This window comes from Nycticebus coucang, chromosome 11 (genome assembly GCF_027406575.1).
Source record: "Nycticebus coucang isolate mNycCou1 chromosome 11, mNycCou1.pri, whole genome shotgun sequence".
Classification (NCBI taxonomy): domain Eukaryota; kingdom Metazoa; phylum Chordata; class Mammalia; order Primates; family Lorisidae; genus Nycticebus; species Nycticebus coucang.
Window position 1 is genome coordinate 73,959,396 of NC_069790.1, and position 20,494 is coordinate 73,979,889.

At 42.8% G+C, this 20,494-nt stretch overlaps 1 protein-coding gene across 2 annotated transcripts in view; it reads right to left on the minus strand.

The window, feature by feature from the left end:
* Positions 1-4,574, minus strand: part of RSBN1L (round spermatid basic protein 1 like) — a 117,948-nt gene extending 113,374 nt beyond the window's left edge. Inside the window, exon 1 of one of the 2 annotated variants that reach the window (XM_053553892.1) lies at positions 2,425-4,574. In XM_053553892.1, coding sequence (XP_053409867.1) covers positions 2,425-2,998 — 574 coding nt within the window. In that variant the 5' untranslated portion in view covers positions 2,999-4,574. The remainder of the gene's footprint in view (positions 1-2,424) is intronic. The other variant, XM_053553891.1, reaches the window with a different exon arrangement.
* Between the last annotated feature and the right edge of the window lie 15,920 nt (positions 4,575-20,494).

Below are 20,494 nucleotides of genomic sequence, written 5' to 3' on the forward strand. Positions count from 1 at the left end.
CGCGCGCGCGCGCGGCGCGGCACCTGTGGCACAAAGGAATAGGGCGCCAGCCCCATATATGGGAAGTGGCCCCGGGCAAAGAAAAAATTGCAAAAAAAAAACACACACACACACACATTACTTACAAATAAATACAAGAGCTTAATTGATTAATGGGGTGGCAGATCTTTTGGGTGTGCATTTTGCTTTGTGAGGGAGATTTATTTCACCTTGTTCAGATGTCTCTATGGCGAACTTCCAGTTCTGACTCAGATTGTTCAATCACTTATGTACAACTGAGGGGTGGTTACTGAACTAGTACTGCCAACTTAGAGCAACACTAAAAAGAGGTACATACCCTAAAACAATAGACACCAGGTCACCCATTCACTAGTTTTTACAAAAAGCACAGTAAATGAACATTATATTACAATCAGGATTTTTATATTTTCAATTATAACAATTATACTGGCACATATGTATTCCTGCTATTTTAATAGCACTATTTAAGAATCTTAAATGGTTAAAACAGAACTTCAACTCAGTTAAATCCAAACTTTGGAAGAATTTGAGCACTTTTTTCACTATTAAATTTACCATCAAGACACTGAAAAGTAAACCTTTTCCTTTGTTAGTTTTTCCTCAAAAACATAGCAATTCTATCCAAAAAATGGAAATCTTACAATACTGTAAATATCTACTCATTACTCAACTCACATAGGTCACAGGAAAACATTTTAATGTAAAAATCTATCATTGCTTAAATTCAAGCTTCATAAAGTAAGTGGTAGCCCTTAAGAGGAGGATTCTACATGTAATTTAAAAGACCATAAAAATTTCTCTTTAACAGCCATTTCACTTAAAGGCCGTCTGTATACTTCATATTTTTAAGTCATAATTGTTAAAGAATGATTACTCATTTTTTTTAGCCATTCCAGTACTCCAACAGTTAATACATACACCCATCTTCTCATTCAGAAAATTTGAGAGCAAATGTGCAGTTTACACACACCCCAAATACAGAAGACTGACACCAAGCCAAATAAGGCTTCCAGTCATTTAAGCCTTATATTTTATATATAAGGTTTATATATAATATTTATATATTAAAACAAATACCCTTAAAATACTAACCACCTAAAATTGTAAGTAAAGGTGGTAAATTCCATCCTCAAAACCACTTTCCTAGAATCAACACCCTCCAAAACTGAGAGATCTTTACATTGCCTCAGACTACCCCATAGCTGTGCTTAAATGTGAAAGATTTGCTACAGACAAAAAACATCAAAAAAGATGTACCACTGTTGCCACCATGTTCCTGCAGCATTTGTTTAAGATGTGAAAATAAAACATTCCAATTCAGACACACGGAAAATGTTTCATGATCTAAGCTATCATTAGATCAGCAATACTAAAACTGAATGACATTTCATTTTTTCCTAAATAACAGAAAGGACATTATGTGACAACACTGTATATAATAAAGACAATAAGTGTACAATAAAGATAATAAGTTTGTTATTGCTTAAAGGTCTAATTTTCAACCAGTCCATGTGTTGTACTACTATCAGATCATTATGTATCCATAGCTAAATGGTAGGAAAACCTACTCTAAAGAAATACCATCTGAAAAATTCCAAGACTAGCCTATGTTCAAAAAGAAAGCTGACCGTGTCTGAAAGGACGCTTAAGAATTAGCCTTTTTCTGATGCTAAAACATTTTGCAGTCACTTGATCTGATCAATTAAAAAAAAAAGTCAAAGGTCCTGGTTTTATCATTTGCGGCAGAAAAAAACATATGGCTGAAAATTCTTTTTTAAGGTGGTATTTCAAAAAGGACCATTCAAAACACTTAAGAATAAATATGGAGGGTGGAGAAACGATACCTTACGAAACAGCACACTTCGGGCCCTGCACACTACCTCATTTCCCTAATAGGGATGAAATGGTCAGGCCTCGGGTAGGTTCCAGCTGACGCCAATGTTCTCCACACCCCTTTTTTGACAGGATTTTCTGGTGTTGGACGCTGTGTCACAAATATGAATTCCCGAGATAACGTATAAACTGTCTAATAATCAAACAAGCATTTTTTACAAGATCAAACCCTTCTCCGACCCCTTTCCGTTCTGTCTCCATATCTGAACACACCTAGGAGGGTCCTCTACATCGACTTCTACACATCGTGCAATGCATTAAGTGGGAGGAAGAAACGGTAAGAAAAAGAAGAGTTTCGGCCATTCCTCTCTCTGCAAGGGACCGCAATTACAGGCTCCATTTCCTATCCCCGCGGGGACTGCAAAATCGCCGGCTGAGAACAGGACGCCTCCCACCCACGCCAGGCAGGCGCACGCGGCCGCCGCGCCCCCCAGACCCGGGCCCCGCGGGCGCCAGGGGCGGCGGGGACCCCGGGCGCCATCCCCTCCCCCTCTCGGCGCCGGCACCCACCTCGCGGCAGCTGCTTCACCTCGCCGTTCTCCTCCCGGGCGGCCCCGCCAGCCTCACTCGCCCCGCCGAGGCTGTGCCTCCTCTTCTCTTTCTCTCGCTTCTCCTTAGGTCTGCGCGACTTGGCGTTGGCCGAGGAAGCGGCGGCCGGCAGCAGGAGATGGTGAGGCTGAGCGTGCAGCAGCGTAGGAGGGACCAGCAGTTTGCGCGGCACTGGCTGAGACAAGGAAGCGGAGGCTGAAGAGGGAACGACCGTGCCAACGGAGAAAGAGAAACTGCTCCGAGAAGAGGACGGGGAGGGGGCAGCCGACAGAGTGGCGAAGCTCCAAGACGCAGGGCTACCATAGCTCTGAGGAGAAGGTGCCGCCGGCGGCTGCAGCTGCCTGCTGTTCCCGCCGCTGCCCCCTTCTCCGTTCACTCTCCGCGGCGCCTTCTTCTCCTCAGTCCGGACCTTCTTAGCAGACAGAGAACCCAGTGGGTCCCGGGAGGAGGGCTGCAGTTTGCCGAACGGTTCTTTCTCCGAGGCGGTAGCGGCGGTCGTGGCGGCACCGTGTACAGGGATCAGCGGTTCCGCCATTTTGCGCTCCTGTTGTATTTACTCTCCTCCGCTCCCCTGTGCGGAGCAGGGGGCGGGGCCTCCGCAGGGGGTAAGAGAGGGGCGGGGCGGCTGGGCTACCGGCCGGGCTCTCCATTGGGCTAGCCACATTGAGGGATCCATTCTTTGAACCAATCAAAGGCGCTAACGTGAGACGACGGGGCGGGATTGCCAAGCGACCCTCTTTAGAGGTCAGAGCTCTGCGGGGCGCGGCTACGGGCTTAGCCAACTACTTGGGGAGTGTCTCCGAAGTGTCGCCTTAGTGAACTCGGGTGCTCTATGGTTGTCCGGGAAGAACCCCCACCCCGGACCTCAAAATCTGGTCTGGCCGAGGTAGCGACCGTCTCTGCCTCGAAGACTTTGTCTTAACTTGTTCCGTTTTGTTCTTCCTTTTTCTCTGGTGTGCCTCTGATCTCTCCCTGCCTCTGCGAGTTCAGAAAGCCGGATTTCAGGAGTGTTCAGCTCGAGAGATAATTTTGCTAGGAATTAAGTCCTTACTTTTCGCAGTCGGTAGTCAATTGATGGGAGGTGCTAAAAATCATTTGGTGTGGTGACAAGCTATGTTGCTATTGCTAGGACCCTCAACTCTGAACTTTGGGGGAGATAACCTCCTGCAATCCTAGAATTTTCGGATTAGGAGCTTGAAGGTAAGGTTCTCTTTCTGGATTTGGAGACTTGTAAACTATTATGATTGGACTCTTAATTCTTAATTTTATTACAATTATTATAACTTGGGCACACAAGGAAAAAAATCCGTTGGCAATGTTTATAGGTGTTTGAAAGCAAGAATATTTTTTACGTTTTTGTATTTTAGTGTTCAGTTAGCCCCTTGCATTTTGATGTTTTGGAAGTTTGTCTTATGATTTTTAGGTATGAAGAAAAGGAATTTGGGGGGAGATGGGTTTTAGTTTAAAAGATAAAGAATGTAAGGCCAGGCACGGTGACTCACGCCTGTAATCCTAGCACTCTGGGATGACGAAGTGGGTAGATTCCCTGAGCTCACGAGTTCAATACTAGCCTGAGGAATCCTGAGACACACACACACACACACACACACACATCTCTAAAAAATAGCTGGGCATTGTGGTAGTCACCTGTAGTCCCAGCTACTTGAGAGGCAGAGGCAAAAGAATCGCTCGAGCCCAAGAATTTGAGGTTACTGTGAGCTATGACGCCGGAGTACTCTACCCAGGGTAACAAAGTGAGACTGTAAAAAAAAAAGATAAATAAAAGAATGTGAAGAGATGGGTTACAATACAGTTGTAACCATAGCAAACACGAATTTAATTTAATTAAGATAGCACATGAAATCAGAAGTTTAAAAGACTGGATGAGAAAAGGAATCAAGTCCATGGGGCGGCGCCTGTGGCTCAGTGAGCAGGGCGCCGGCCCCATATGCCGAGGGTGGCGGGTTCAAACCCAGCCCCGGCCAAACTGCAACAAAAAAATAGCCGGGCGTTGTGGGGGGCGCCTGTAGTCCCAGCTACTCGGGAGGCTGAGGCAGGAGAATCGCCTAAGCCCAGGAGTTGGAGGTTGCTGTGAGCTGTGTGACGCCACTGCACTCTACCGAGGGCAATAAAGTGAAACTGTCTCTACAAAAAAAAAAGGAATCAAGTCCAGATATGAACAGTACCAGGGTATTTTATGAGTCCTAACAAGAGCCTTAAGTTTCCTGTAACTTCCTTGGAACAGTTAAAAGTTACCTGTCAGGAATATCCATTCATGTGACCTGAGAAAGTTGGAATTCTTTTTTCCCTTTTCTTTTGTTTAAGGATATTTTTATACCCAAAACTTAATATTGGTGTATGGACTTATTTATTTTTAGTCCCAAATTTTTAAGTAATAAAAATATTTACTTCCTTTAATATATGACAGCGAAAGCAAATTAAAACTTTTTTACGTCGAATTACTGTTAGCAGATGTCTTCATGAAAAGTAGCATTGGCAGGAAAGTAGAGAATAGAGCTACAAATCTTCTGCTAACTCACCAGTCTTACAACCTTTGTCAGGCTTCTTCACCTGTCAGAACCTCTATTTTCTCATCTGTTAAATGAGCAAATTTGATTACATGATCACTAAGTTCCATTTCACACTCTAAACTTATTCAAGAAGCTTCAAAATCACACTGAAACACAGTTAAAATAGTTTCTTAAGTATTGACCTTCCTGATCCAGAAAAATGTTTCTTATGCACAAGTAAATTAATATAGTACCTGGAAACATGTACAGCTCATTTCTTCTTCTCCTACAAAACGTTTGGAAAATCTGACTTCCTAAGGACCCAGTCTATTACATTCTCACCTATATGAATTTGTTACTACTTGAACTACATGCTCAAGTTACCAGGCCAGGCCCTAAATTTGCAGAGCCTGGGCAAGAGTGTGCCTATAACCCACATACCGTATGTCTAAATCAGCAGTCCCCAACCTTTTTGGCACACGAGACTGGTTTTATGGAAGATAGATTTCCATGGACTGGATGAAAAGATGGTAAGATGGTTTCAGATCATCAGGCATTAGATTCTCACAAGGAGCACACAACCTAGATCCCTCACATATGCAATTTACAGTACGGTTCATATTCCTAGGAGATCTAATGCTACCAGCTTAGGATGTAAGTGATGGGGAGTGGCTGTAAATACAGATGAGCTTAGTTCTTGGCAGCTTACCTCCTGCTGTGCAGCCCAGTTCCTAACAGGTCAGAGACCAGTATCAATCTGCAACCCAGGGGTTGGGGACTGACTGCAGGTCTAAATAACTAACAGTTATAAATCAAGGTAACAAACTATTACATTAAATATGTTGTATTCTGCTACATTGACAAATCCACAAGCTAGGTTTGAAGACTCTTAGGTTTGACTCCATTCTCTTCCCACCCTGCAGCTTCTTCACCCACCACACCAAAAGAGGCCATAAGTGCACCTGACATGTCCAAGCTAGTGTCCACATCCTCTACCCACAGCAAGTAGTATACAATCAGCAGTTCAGTCTGCCCTCAGATCTAACCAGTCTATAAAAGGAGTGCAGGCTTCAGGCAGGCCTGACCCCTTGACCTCGTGTACTCCTTGACCTTTATCCAGGAGAAGAGCCCAAGTATACAGGGGCCCCTTACCTAAGTGTAAGAGCAATCCTGTGTATTACAAAACATGCTCAATTATCTGCTTTCTGTCCTGTATAATCAACCATTCTCTTTCAACTGTTACTATTTAATAGATCATTCCTAACAACAGTTAACTAGGAGAGAATTTGTTCCACTCTTTTTTTTATTAATATTAAATCATAGCTGTGTATATTAATGTGATCTTGGGGCACCATACATTGGTTTTATAAACAGTTTGACACATTTTCATCACACTTCCTGGCATTTTCTTAGTGACTCTGTTAAGACAATTATATTCTACATTTACTAAGTTTCACATGTACCCTTGTAAGATGCACTGCAGGTGTAATCCCACCAATCACCCTCCCTCTGCCCACATCCCCCCTCACTCTCCCCATTCCCCACATTCTTAGGTTATAACTGGGTTATAGCTTTCATATGAAAGCCAAAAATTAGTTTCATAGTAGGGCTGAGTACATTGGATACTTTTTCTTCCATTCTTGAGATACTTTACTAAAGAAGAATATGTTCTAGCTCCATCCATGTAAATATAAACAAGGTAAAGTCTCCATCTTTCTTTAAGGCTGCATAATGTTCCATGGTGTACATATATCACAGTTTATTAATCCGTTCGTGGATTGATGAGCACTTGGGCTTTTTCCATGACTTAGCAATTGTGAATTGGGCTGCAATAAACATTCTGGTTTAAATATCTTTGTTATAAATGTGATTTTTGGTCTTCTGGGTATATACCTAGTAGAGGAATTATAGGATTGAATGGCAGGTCTATTTTTAGATCTCTAAGCATTCTCCAAACATCTTTCCAAAAGGAATGTATTAATTTGCATTCCCACCATCAGTGCAGAAGTGTTCCCTTTTCTCCACATCCACACCAACATCTCTGGTCTTGGGATTTTGTGATATGGGCTAATCTTACTGGAGTTAGATGGTATCTCAAGGTAGTTTTGATTTGCATTTCTCTGATGATTAAAGATGAGGAGCATTTTTTCATATGTCTGTAGGCCACATGCCTGTCTTCTTCAGAGAAGTTTCTCTTAAGTCCCTTGCCCAGCCTGCAATGAGATCACTTGTCCTTCTCGTGCTTATACATTTGAGTTCTCTGTGGATTCTGGTTATTAAACTTTTGTCAGAGACATAACCTGCAAAATATCTTCTCCCATTCTGAGGGCTGTCTGCTTGCTTTACTTACTGTGTTCTTGGCTGTGCAGAAGCTTTTTAGTTTCATCAGGTCCCAGTAGTATATTTTTGAACCTGCTTCAATTGCCCGGGGGGGTCCTCTTCATAAAATACTCACCCAGACCAATTTCTTCAAGGGTTTTCCCTGCACTCTGCTCTAGTATTTTTATAGTTTCGTGTCTTAAGTTTAAATCTTTAATCCAGTGAGAGTCTATCTTATTTAATAGTGAAAGGTGTGGGTCCAGTTTCAGTCTTCTACAGGTTGCCAGCCAGTTCACCCAGCACCATTTGTTAAATAGGGAATCTTTTCCTCACTGAATGTTTTTAATTGGCCTGTCAAAGATCAGATAACTGTAAGTAGCTGGATTCATCTCTTGGTTCTCTATTCTGTTCCAGACATCTACTTCTCTGTTTTTGTGCCAATACTAGGCTGTTTTGATCACTATCGATTTATAGTATAGTCTGAGGTCAGGTAACGTGATTCCTCCTGCTTTGTTTTTATTTCTGAATAATATCTTGGCTATTTGAGTTTTTTTTGATTCCATATAAAATTAAGTATTATTTTTTCAAGATCTTTAAAGTATGACAGTGGGGCTTTAATAGGGATTGTATTAAAATTGTATATTTCTTTGGGTAGTATGGACATTTTAACAATATTGATTGTTCCAAGCCATGAGCATGGTATGTTTTTCAATTTGTTAACGTTTTCAGCTATTTCTTTTCTTAGAGTTTCATAGTTCTCTTTATAGAGATCTTTCACGTCTTTTGTTAGATAAACTCCCAAATATTTCATCTTCTTTGGCACTACTGTGAACGGAATAGAGTCCTTAACTATTTTTTCAGCTTGGCTATTATTGGTATATATAAAGGCTACTGATTTATGAATGTTGATTTTGTAACCTGAGATGCTCCTATATTCCTTGATCACCTCTGAAAGTTTTGTAGTAGAAAAAAAAAAAAAGTTTTGTAGTAGAATCCCTGGTATTTTCCAAATATAATTATATCATCTCAGAAAAGCAAAAATTTGATCTTTTCTGACCCTATGTGGATACCCTTGATCGCCTTTTCTTCCCTAATTGTGATGGCTAAAACTTCCATTGCAATGTTAAAGAGCAGTGGAGACAATGGGCAGCCTTGTCTGATTCCTGATCTGAGTGGAAATGATTTCAATTTAACTCCATTCAATGGCTGTGGGTTTGCTGTAGATGGCCTCTATCAGTTTAAGAAATGTCCCTTCTATACCAATTTTCTTAAGTGTTCTGATCATGAAGGGATGCTGGATATTATCAAAAGCTTTTACTGTGTCAATTGAAAGAATCATATGGTCTTTGTTTTTTAATTTCTTTATGTGCTGAATTATACTTATGGATTTATGTATATTAAACCAGCCTTGAGACCCTGGGATAAAACCGACTTGGTCATGATGTATAATTTGTTTGATATGTTGCTGGATTCTGTTTGTTAGGATCTTGGTCATGATGTATAATTTGTTTGATATGTTGCTGGATTCTGTTTGTTAGGATCTTGTTGAATATTTTTACATCTATATTCATTAGTGATATTGGTCTATAATTTTGTTTTCTTGTTGGGTCTTTTCCTGGTTTAGGGATTAGGGTGATTGATGTTTGCTTCATAGAACGTGTTGGGTAGTCTTCCTTCTTCTTCTAGGTTTTGGAACAGGTTGAGTAATATAGGTACTAGTTCCTCTTTAAAGATTTGGTAGAATTCTGACGTGAAGCCATCTGGTCCCGGGCTTTTCTTTTTAGGGAGATTTCATATGGTTGATGCTGTTTCAGAACTTGATATTGGCATATTCAACATTTCCACTTGATTCTGGCTAAGTCTTGGAAGGTGACGTGCTTCCAAGTATTGGTCAGTTTCCTTCAGATTTTCATATTTCTGAGAATAAAGTTTCTTGTAATAGTCATTAAGGATTTTTTGAATTTCTGAAGAGTCTGTTGTTATTTCGTCTTTGTCGTTTCTGATTGATGAAATTAGAGTTTTTACTCTTTTTTTCCTGGTTAGGTTAACCAAAGGTTTATCTATTTTATTGACCTTTTCAAAAAACCAATGTTTTGATTTATTTATCTGTTGTATAATTCTTTTGTTTTCAATTTCATTTAATTCTGCTCTAATTTTGGTTATTTCTTTTCTTCTACTGGGTTTGGGGTTGGAATGTTCTTCCTTTTTCAGTTGCTTGAGATGTCCCATGAAGTTGTTAATTTCCTCTCTTTCCGTTCTCTTGAGGAAGGCTTGCAGTGCTATAAATTTCCCTCTTAGGACTGCCTTTGCGGTATCCCAGAGGTTCTGATAATTCGTGTCTTCATTGTCCTTTTATTCCAAAAATTTGGCGATTTCCTTCTTAATCTCATCTCTGATCCAGCTATCATTCAGCATAAGGTTTTTAACTTCCATGTTTTTGTATGAGTGTGCAGATTTCTGTTGTTACTGAGTTCAACTTTTATTCCATGGTGGTCTGAGAGGATGCAAGGAATAATTTTTATTCCTTTAAATTTACTGAGGTTAGACTTGTGACCTAAGATATGATTGATTTTGGAGTATGTTCCGTGGGCTGAGGAGAAGTATGTGTATTCAGTTTTGTTGGGATGAAATGTTCTGTAGATGTCTGTTAAATCCAAATGTTGGATGGTTAGGTTTAAATCTAAAATTTCTTTGCTAGCTTCTTATTGGAGGATCTATCCAGCACTGCCAAAGGAGTGTTGAAATCTCCAACTATTATGGAGCTGGAGGAAATCAAGTTGCTCGTGTCTGTTAGAGTTTCTCTTATAAATTGAGGCACATTCTGGTTGGGTGCATAAATATTCATAATTGAAATCTCCATCAGATTATTACCCTTAACAAATATGTAGTGACCATTCTTATCTTTCTTTACTTTTGTTGGTTTAAAGCCTATTGTGTCAGCAAATAGAATTGCAACGCCTGCTTTTTTCTGATTACCATTTGCCTGAAATATGGATGACCATCCTTTCACCCTGAGTCTATATTTATCTTTTAAGGTAAGATGTGATTCTTGTGTGCAGCAAATATCTGGCCTGAGTTTTTGTATCCAGCCAGCTAACCTGTACCTCTTTAGAGGACAGTTTAAACCATTCACATTAATGGAGAATATTGATAGGTCTGGTAAAATTTGGGGTATCAAGTTTTTTGAAAGTCCAGTGAACAATTTTAATCCTTTCGCCATTGTGGAAGTTGGAGTTTGATCAAAAGTTTCTGAGTGAATTTATTTTTGTGGTAGAGGATTGGGGTGGTCATTATGGAGGATAGGTCTGAGAATATCCTGGAGAACCGGTTTGGTTATGGCAAATTTCTTCAACATATTTATGTAATTTAAGTATTTAATTTCTCCATCATAAATGAAACTCAGTTTAGCTGGAGACAGGATCCAGGGTTAAAAGTTATTTTGCTTTAGAAGATTAAAAGTCAATGACCATCCTCTTCTGGCTTGTAAGGTTTCAGCAGAGAGATCTGCAGTCATTCTAATATTCTTCCCTTTGTAGGTAATAGCTGCTTTCAGAATTTTCTCCTTCATATTGACACTAGTGAAGTTAATTATGATATGCCTGGGGGATGTCTTATTTGCATTGAGTTGTGCTGGGGTTCTGAAATTGTCTGCTATCTGGATTTCAGAATCTCTTGACATATCTGGAAATTCTTCTTTCATAATTTCTGGTTTTTTTTCTTTTGTTTTCTTTTCTTTTTTTTTTTTTTTTTTTTTTGCAATTTTTGGCTGGGGCTGGGTTTGAGCTCACCACCTCCAGCATATGGGGCTGGCGCCTTACCCCTTTGAGCCATAGGGACCACTCCTCTTTCATAATTTCATGGAGTAGGGCCTCTGTGCCTTGCGAGGCCACTTCATCACTTTCAGGGATTCCAATGAGGCGGATATTAGCCTTCTTCGAATTATCCCAGAGCTCTCTGAGAGAATGATCCGTTTTTGCTCTCCATTTCTCTTCTTTGAGAGTTTGGGAGCGTTCAAATGCCTTGTCGTCAATGTCAGACATCCTTTTTTCTGCCTGTTCCACTGTGTTACTGAGGGATTCTACTGTGTTTTTCAGGTCTTTGAGGGCTGCAAATTCTTGCTTCAGTGCATCAAAATCTTTGGTGGTTTTGTCTTTAAATTCATTAAATTCTTGAGACAATTTTTGAATTTCTCCTCGAATTTCTAATTCTGCCTTTTGAATTGCTCAAAATTGCTCTTCGGATTTCTCAAAATTTCCAAATTTTCCTCCATTCTGTTAATCTTGTTTGCAATCCAAATTCTGAATTCAATTTCTGACATCTCGGCCAGCTGTTTATGAATGGGATCTTCAGTTACATCTGCCATATCTTTCCTTTGGAGGGTTGATCTATTCTGGTTATTCATGTTACCAGAGTTTTTCCGCTGATTGCGCCCCTAGTGAAACAGTTACTCTGGGTTGAAGTATCAGCTGTGGAGAAATACCACCAATTAAGTCACCCCGCCCCCCACAGGCAACAATTGGAAAAGGAAAATCAAACCTTCCTACAGCCACACACCCAGGGCACCACTTGAATAGTTCTCAGGCGAGTGGCTCAGTTCAAAAGGTCTAAATCAATTAGTCAGCAACTGGCTCAAGTGGGAGAGTTTAAAAGGTCTCTGGCAACTGGAACGCAGGGGTCTGGTGACAACTCAAATATGACTTGCTCTGGTGCTCCATGAATTCCGGAAGACCCACCCAGCAAATAGATTAATCTGGGAAGGTTGATGCCTCCTTCCCCACCTTGCAACTCTGTCACACCCAGTCACTGCTAGCCCCAAGGGACTGTGACCCAGTCAGTTGTCTCCAGTGAGCAGATACTCCAGAGGTTTGCACCTGCTTAAATCACAAGGAAGTCTGTATCTGCTCAGCCAGGTCGCTGCTTTCTGCCTCTATCCAGCAGGGGGCGGTGAGGCCTGTCAACCTCGGGCGCTTGATGGAGGCTGGGGGGTGTTCACTCAGTTCCAGCCCCGCCCTTAATTGTTGTTACTGGCAGAACAGAACAACCCTGTGGAAGTTTGTTTCTGTCCCTACTAAATTCCTCTGCAAAAGGGGCTGATTTGAGTTCCCAGAACCTGTGCCTCAGACCCTGTCTTTTACTCCTGCAGGTTTGTATTCGCAGCACAGTTAGCTGTCAGCTCTAACCTCCTGTCCTCCTTTGTCTATAGGCTGATGATCCCCTGAGGGCCGGGTGCATCTTAGGCTCAGTAAAGCAGTCCTCTGGGTCAGCCCCACCCTGGGAGTTTCCCGGCTCTGTGCATGCATATTTTAGTCTCCGTGTTCCACCCAGGCCAGTACCGCCTCAGGCAAACCCTTTACTCACCGGGCCTGTGTTTCAGTCCCAGATCTGTTTTGCAGTGGTTGCCATCTGAGACGATGCCCGGCCTCTTCTGGTTGCCCAGGGAGACAGGGGGAGTGGCTTCGGGATATCTGGGGGTGGGCCTTATTATTGCTAAAGATGGCTGCTACTCTGCACCTCGGGGCACTGCCGCTTCAACATCTCCTCACTCCCGTGCTGCAGAATCAGCACTGTCCAGCTGCAGTCTAGGTCCTGTCTACCCCTCTCGAGAAATCACCCAAGAATCTGGACTCCTGGGGGACAGGCCTCCTGACCTCAGAGTGAGAGTGGAGGGGAGTGCTGGGAGCTCACAATTGCAGGTCGTAACATCAAGGTCATTGAGACCAAATGAGCAAATAAACAGATACAAAGGCTACCAGACACATGAGCCCATAGATGCACAGACGGAGACACATAGACATACAGACAACACCCACGACAACAAAAAACAACTGCAATAAAAATAGTGATAATCATAAAATAATTGGAAAAAAAGTGGTGTTCATAAAAAAGTTAAGAAGGAAGAAAGGAGAAATTAAAAATAGAAAAAATAGAAATAAAAAATATATGCATAAAAAAATAAAAAATTAACAATAGCTCCTCCAAGAAAATGGTGAGGAATAAACAGAACAAAAAAAAGAGAAACGAAAAATAAGGCACCAACCACAAAAATATTATTCTTGTATATATGTAGAAATATACATCTGTGTGTATGACGTAGGGATCAACTTTCATAGGAACGTATTTATAATGCAATATACTTTCTGGACACCAGGTGGCACTGCAAGTGGTTCCCAGGCTTATACCTGATTCACAGTTTCTACTGTTACCACGGTAACCACCCTACCTGGCCAATCGCCATTTTGGAGTTTCTATAAAAGTTTGTCACCTAACTATTGTGCAACCTCAGCTGCTCTGTTCCAGACAGCACTCCTATCCGAACTCCCAACTCAGTGCAGGAGTCCACACTTCACAAATCTTTCCACTCTGCTCCCATGTTCTCCTGCAAACTGGCGACTGCAGGGGAGGGTGTTGGCTGCAGCCGGCTCACGCAACTGCTGAAGGGTCCCGCAGCTGCAGCCAGTTCCTGCAGCTGGAGCACTTGGGAACCTTATTCTCAGTTTTATGGTTCAGAGTCTCCCTTTTGAATCAGGACTTTTGAGTCTACCCGCCAGTTCGCCGCGCAGCCTAAACTGCCAGCCCCCTCCAACGTTCCCCACCAGGAATGCTCTGGACTATTTAATCACTCCTGTTGTTCTTGGGGAAGGTGTCCACCATTTTGTATAGTTCAAAATGTCTGTTTCCCGGATGGGATCCCTTCCCTTCAATTTTCCATTGGGTTGCTCAGCTCCCCATGGTTTTGAGTGGCTCTCCTTCCGGTGCCACCCTCAGCTCAGGAATAAATTTTCGTCAATTGGGTTTTGCCAGTAATTGCAAGCTGCTGTCCTCCGTAAGGGAAGGGCCGGCCAGGCAGCATGGCCAAGCAGAGAAAAATCTCTACAACAGAGTCTGTGATTTTAAATTACCCCTCATAGGGCGGTGCCTGTGGCTCAGTCGGTAAGGCGCCGGCCCCATATACTGAGGGTGGTGGGTTCAAACCCGGCCCCGGCTGAACTGCAACCAAAAAATAGCCGGGCGTTGTGGTGGGCGCCTGTAGTCCCAGCTACTCGGGAGGCTGAGCCAAGAGAATCGCTGAAGCCCAGGAGTTGGAGGTTGCTGTGAGCCGTGTGATGCCACGGCATTCTACCAAGGGCTATAAAGTGAGACTATGTCTCTACAAAAAAAATAAAAATAAAAAATAAATTACCCCTCATATACAGCAATCCACCAATTCGCTGAGCATCTCCAGCTGTCCATCCACACCAATAATCCATGTGCGGAAAAGGTCCATGCCCCTCTTCCTCTCACCTGATGACTTGGGATAGGTGGGCTACACATCTGTCCCGTCCGCCATCATGAGTCTTGTTTCTTTCTTCCACTCTTACCAGTTCCTTTTGGCATGATTTCTTTACTAGCGCTAAAATCACCCACTTCTATCCATGTCCTGTGTTGGCATCCTATTCCAAATTCCACCCCTTACCTGTCTGACTACACCACCCTTTTTCCTGGTTTCCCTGTATTCTAGTTTTCTCACATTCTACAGCCACAAAGCTCTTCAAAACCTAAATCTAATCATGTCTCTACCCTTACTGCAGACCTAGCAAAGGCTTCCATTGTTCTTAGGACAAAGAAAATAATCCTTAGGCTTGGCACCAGTAGCACAGTGGTTACAATGCCAGCCACACACACAGGGGTTCAAAACTACCCCCTGCCAGCTAAACAACAACAACTGCAACAAAAAATACCCAGGCATTGTGGCAGGCGCCTGTACTCCCAGCTACTCTGGAGGATGAGGCAAGAGAATTGCTTAAACCCAAAAGTTTGAAGTTGCTATGAGCTGTGACATCACAGCACTCTACCGGCAGCAACATAGTGAGACTCTGTCTCAATAAAAAAGAAAAACTCGGGCGGTGCCTGTGGCTCAGTCGGTAAGGCGCTGGCCCCATATACAGAGGGTGGCGGGTTCAAACCCGGCCCGGGCTGAACTGCAACCAAAAAATAGCCGGGCGTTGTGGCAGGCGCCTGTAGTCCCAGCTACTCGGGAGGCTGAGGCAAGAGAATCACTTAAGCCCAGGAGTCGGAGGTTGCTGTGAGCTGTATGATGCCATGGCACTCTACCAAGGGTCACAAAGTAAAACTCCGTCTCTACAAAAAAAAAAAAAAAGAAAAACTCCTGGGCCGTGCCTGTGGCTCAATGAGTAGGGCACCGGTCCCATATGCCAGAGGTGGTGGGTTCAAACCTAGCCCCGGCCAAAAACCACAAAAAAAAACTCCTTAATATGATCTAGCTCCTTTAATTTCTAGAATGCACCATGTTACGTTTCAATATAAGAGCATTGTGTATGTTGTTCTCTCTGCCTAGAATGCTTTTTCCTTCACCTGATGCTTATGTGATGGTTTGGATAATGGGCACAAGGGAGGCAGACATCATGAATGCCTCCTATATTTATAAGCTGTATAACATGATACCATTCACTGAGCTAGCAAACACTGGAAGAGTGACAAGTTTAAAGTACTCTGAAATATCATGTCCTGGGTGGCGCCTGTGGCTCAGTGAGTAGGGCACCGGCCCCATGTACTGAGGGTGGTGGATTCAAACCCGGCCCCAGCCAAACTGCAACAAAAAATAGCCAGGCACTGTGGCAGGCACCTGTAGTCCCAGCTACTCAGGAGGCTGAGGCAAGAGAATCACCTAAGCCCAAGAGTTGTAGGTTGCTTTGAACTGTGATGCCATGGCACTCTACCAAAGGCGACAGAGTGAGACCCTGTCTCTAAAAAAAATGAAATATCACGTCCTTTAGATCTCAGCTCAAGCCTCACTTCCTTAAGAGTAGCCTACCCTGGCTGGGCGTGGTGGCTCACACCTATAATCCTAGCACTGTGGGAGGCCAAGGTGGGTGAATTGCCTGAGCTCATGAGTTCTAGACCAGCCTGAGCCAGAGCGAAACCTCATCTCTAAAAAAAAATAGCCAGGTGTTTGTGGCAGGTGCCTGTAGTCCCAGCTACTCAGGTGGCTGAGGCAAGAGAATAGCTTGAACCCAAGAGTTTGAGGTTTGAAGTTGCTGTGAGCTGTGATACCGCCACACTCTACCAAGGGTGACAAAATGAGACTCTGTCTCAAAAAAAAAAAAGTAGCCTACCCTTCCCTTTCCAGTCAAGATTAAGTTCCTTCCTTGTTTGTTCCTTATGTTTTCTTTTTGTTTGGTTGCAGTTCAGCCGGGGCCGGGTTTGAACCCGCCACCCTCGGTATATGGGGCTGGCGCCTTACCGACTGAGCCACAGGTGCCTCCCTGTTCCTTTTGTTTTCATACCCTATTCCATTTTGCCTTTTTGATGTTACAGTTGTTGACTCACTAATCATTCTCCTATCCCTTTCCATTCCATCCTCTGTAACAATAGCTCTACTGAGGGCGGCACCTGTGGCTCAAGGAGTAGGGCACTGGCCCCTTATACCGGGGGTGGCAGCTGGGCATTGTGGTGGGCGCCTGTGGTCCCAGCTACTCGGGAGGCTGAGGCAAGAGACTCACCTAAGCCCAAGAGCTGGAGGTTGCTGTAAGTGGTGACACCATAGCACTCCACCCAGAGCAAAAAAGTGAGACTCTGTCTCAAAAAAAAAAAAAAAAAAAATGTGGATATGGAAACACTGGGGGAGAATTGTCTCTCAACTTCAGCTGCTACTGTCTGTATACTAGGATAGCTCAAAAACATTTCAAACTTACTATGTCAGCTCCTTTTCACAATATTTTACAGGCTTTTCCTCTTCTCAGACATTAAATGTTGGAGGCCCTCAAATGTCAATTCAAGGGCCTCTTATCCCCCTCACATTATTATTTTTCCCGAGTAGTCTCAAAAACTCCCATAATTTGTAAAAATTATTTTTATATTAGTGGCTCCCCAATTTATGTCTCTAAACGAGACTGCCCTTCTGTGTTTGTGACCTTCCTACTCATTATCTTCCATGGTCAGATCAGTACTTCAAACTCAGTGTGTCCCTACCTCTAGTTTCCTCCCATATATCTGTTTTCTCCCTTTTCTCTTACTCCCTGAATCTCTTCTTTCATTGAGGTTACATTGTCTCTACTAAAGAAAAAAGAGGTAGATTGCTTAACTTCCCTTCCCTTAGGGATGGCAATGAGATGATGTCAGGGGAAATCTTTGATAAGGCTTTTAGGAAAGCTCCTGGGCTGAAAGAGGGGAAAGGAGAGCCCTTTCTCTCCTTCCTGAAACTTTGAGAGGGTTGAGGGGCAGTAACAATCAAGATTATAATGTTTCAGCCCATGTTTCTCTTAGTCAACAAACCAAGTAATACAGATAAATTGAATTCTCACCTCTTAACCAGTAAAATCATTTTGCAGCAAATGTGACCTAACCACTTACTCAGCCACTGTCTCCTTTCACATTCTGAATATGTACTTACACTCAGGAAATGAAAATCAAACGGAGAAAAATAAAGTGGAAATTGTAGAAAAGGGGGCGGCGCCTGTGGCTCAAGGAGTAGGGTGCCGGTCCCATATGCCGGAGGTGGTGGGTTCAAACCTAGCCCCGGCCAAAAAACAAAAAACAAACAAAAAAAAAGAAATTGTAGAAAAGGGATTGCCCACTGCCTAGAGGCTTCTTTGGAGAGTCAGTAGCAACCCTAAAGCAGAAGGCAGAGAGAGTAAATGGGGACGAAATAGAGTAAATAGAAACTGTCCATAAATGTCTCTTCTGGCATTAGTTTTGCTGCCAGGATTTTTATATTTTGTCAATTTATTTTGATACCTATTTTAAGAAAGGGATAGGAAGCCTATAAAAGGCATGGCACGCTCAGTAACGTAAATCTCCAAAAAGAAAATAAATTTTGTGAGACCCCCATCTCTACTAAAAATGGAAAAACTAGCCAGGCGTTGTGGCGGGCGCCTGTAGTCCCAGCTACTTGGGAGGCTGAGGCAAGAGGGTCATTTGAGCCCAAGAGTGTGAGGTTTCTGTGAGCTGTGATGCCACGGCACTCTACCCAAGGTGATAAAGTGAGACTCTGTCTCAAAAAAAGAAAAGAAAAAAAAAAGGAAAGGAAAGAAAGTCTGTATTTCTATTAAATTCTCCAGTTCTCCAGCAAGAGGGAACTATTTTAGATAAGAACTGGTGGGTAGAGGATAGAATGTATTTCCCCACACATTGCAGCCTCAATGTGGCAAAGAGGTGTATAGAAAAATGATAGAATGTGTGGATTGAAAACCCAACCCTGTACCCAACTTGTGGATTTTATCATATTTATATCCTTAACTTTGTTTTTGAGCAGGGAGCCACACTTCTAAAATAACCATTCTCAGCTTAATAGTTTCAGCCATGCTATCAGAACATCATTGTGGATAAGGGAATGACAAAATTGTTGAAGCCTGGTGTCAGTCTCATGTTTGTGGATAATTCACATCATCTCAGCTTTAAAAAGTTTCCCAGGGCAGCGCCTGTGGCTCAAGGAGTAGCGTGTCGGCCCCATATACTGGAGGTGGCGGTTCAAACCTGGCCCTGGCCAAAAAAAAAAGTTTTCCAAGGCATTTTTCAAAACTGAGCTGGAGGTGGCGCCTGTGGCTCAAGGGAGTGGGGCTCAAGCCCCATATGCCGGAGGTGGTGGGTTCAAACCCAGCCCTGGCCAAAAACTGCAAAAAAAAAAAATTAATAAATAAAAATAAAAAATAAAAACTGAGCTGGAATCCATGTTTGTTCTGACTCTAAACAGTTTTTTTTCTAACATGTCCTATCTTGCAGGAGGAAGCAGAAGTCTAAAGCATCTAAATTTTAAATTCAAACATTGATCAGGTTTTTCTAGAAGTTACAGTTAGATAAAGTGTTTATCTCAAAAAAGAACATGTGCTGTGGCTTCAATGTGTTCCCCAAAGTTCATGTGTTGGAAACTTGATCCCCAGTGCAGCTGGGTGTGGTGGCTCACGCCTGTAATCCTAAGCACTCTTGGAAGCTGAGGTGGGAGGATTACTTGAGCTCAGGAGTTCAAGAGCAACCACAGCAAGAGTGAGACCCTGTCTCTACTAAAAACAGAAAAATGAGCTGATTGTTGTGGCAGGTGTAAGTCCCACTTACTGGGGAGACTGATGCAGGATGATCGCTTGAACCTAGGAGTTTGAGGTTGCTGTGAGCTAGGCTGATGCCATGGCAACCTAGCCTGGCCAACAGAGTGACACTTTGTCAAAAATGTATATCTATATATCCCCAGTGTAACAGTGTTAGGAAGTGGGACCTTTAAGAGGTAATTAGGGGGCGGCACCCATAACTCAGTAAGGAGGGTGCCAGCCACATACACCAAGGCTGGCAGGTTCAAACCTGGCCCAGGCTAACTAACAATGACAACTGCAACAACAACAGAAAAAAAAAATAGCCGGTGCTGTGGTGGGTGCCTTTAGTCCCAGCTACTTGAGAGGCTGGAGGCAAAAGAATCACTTGAGCCCAAGAATTTGAGGTTGCTGTGAACTGTGATGCTATAGCACTCTACCTAAGGCGATACCTTGAGACTCTGTCTCAAGAAAAAAAAAAAAAAAGGTAAGTAGGTCATGAAGGCTATGCCCACATGAACAGATTAATGCCGTTACCACAGGAATAGGTTATTATCTCAGGAGTAGGTTCCTGAAAACTGATGGCCCAAAATTAGGAGACCCACAGGGCAAGTACCAGGATAGCCAAGAAATCACAAAACTGCGGCTGTCATAAAGTTAGCATTTCATTATTTTAATTTTGCAGCTACTTTGAAAAGCTTGTCTAGCCGGGCACAGCAGTTCAACACCTGTAATCCCAGCACTCTGGGAGGCCGAGGTGGTTGGATTGCCTGAACTCATAGGTTCAAGAACAGCCTGAGCCAGAGTGAGGACCCCCGCCCCATCTCTAAAAATAGCCAGGCGCTGTGGTGGGCGCCTGTAGTCCCAGCTACTGGGGGAGGCTGAGGCAAGAGAATTGCTTGAGCCCAAGAATTAGAGGTTGCTGTGAGCTGTGACACAACAGCACTCTACTGAGGAGGACAAAGTGAGACTCTGTCTCAAAAAAAAAGCTTATCTATATAATTTATATACACTGTCCTGAGGTAACAATAGGGTGATATCCTTAGTTATATATTTTACCTCTGTTTCAAATGCTGGCTTTTCTTGATTCCCCTCTGAATAATAACTACTCCTATACCATTAGTTTAAAATAAGATGTATAATTAAAACAGCTAAACTAAACCATCAAAGAAATAAAATACTTCT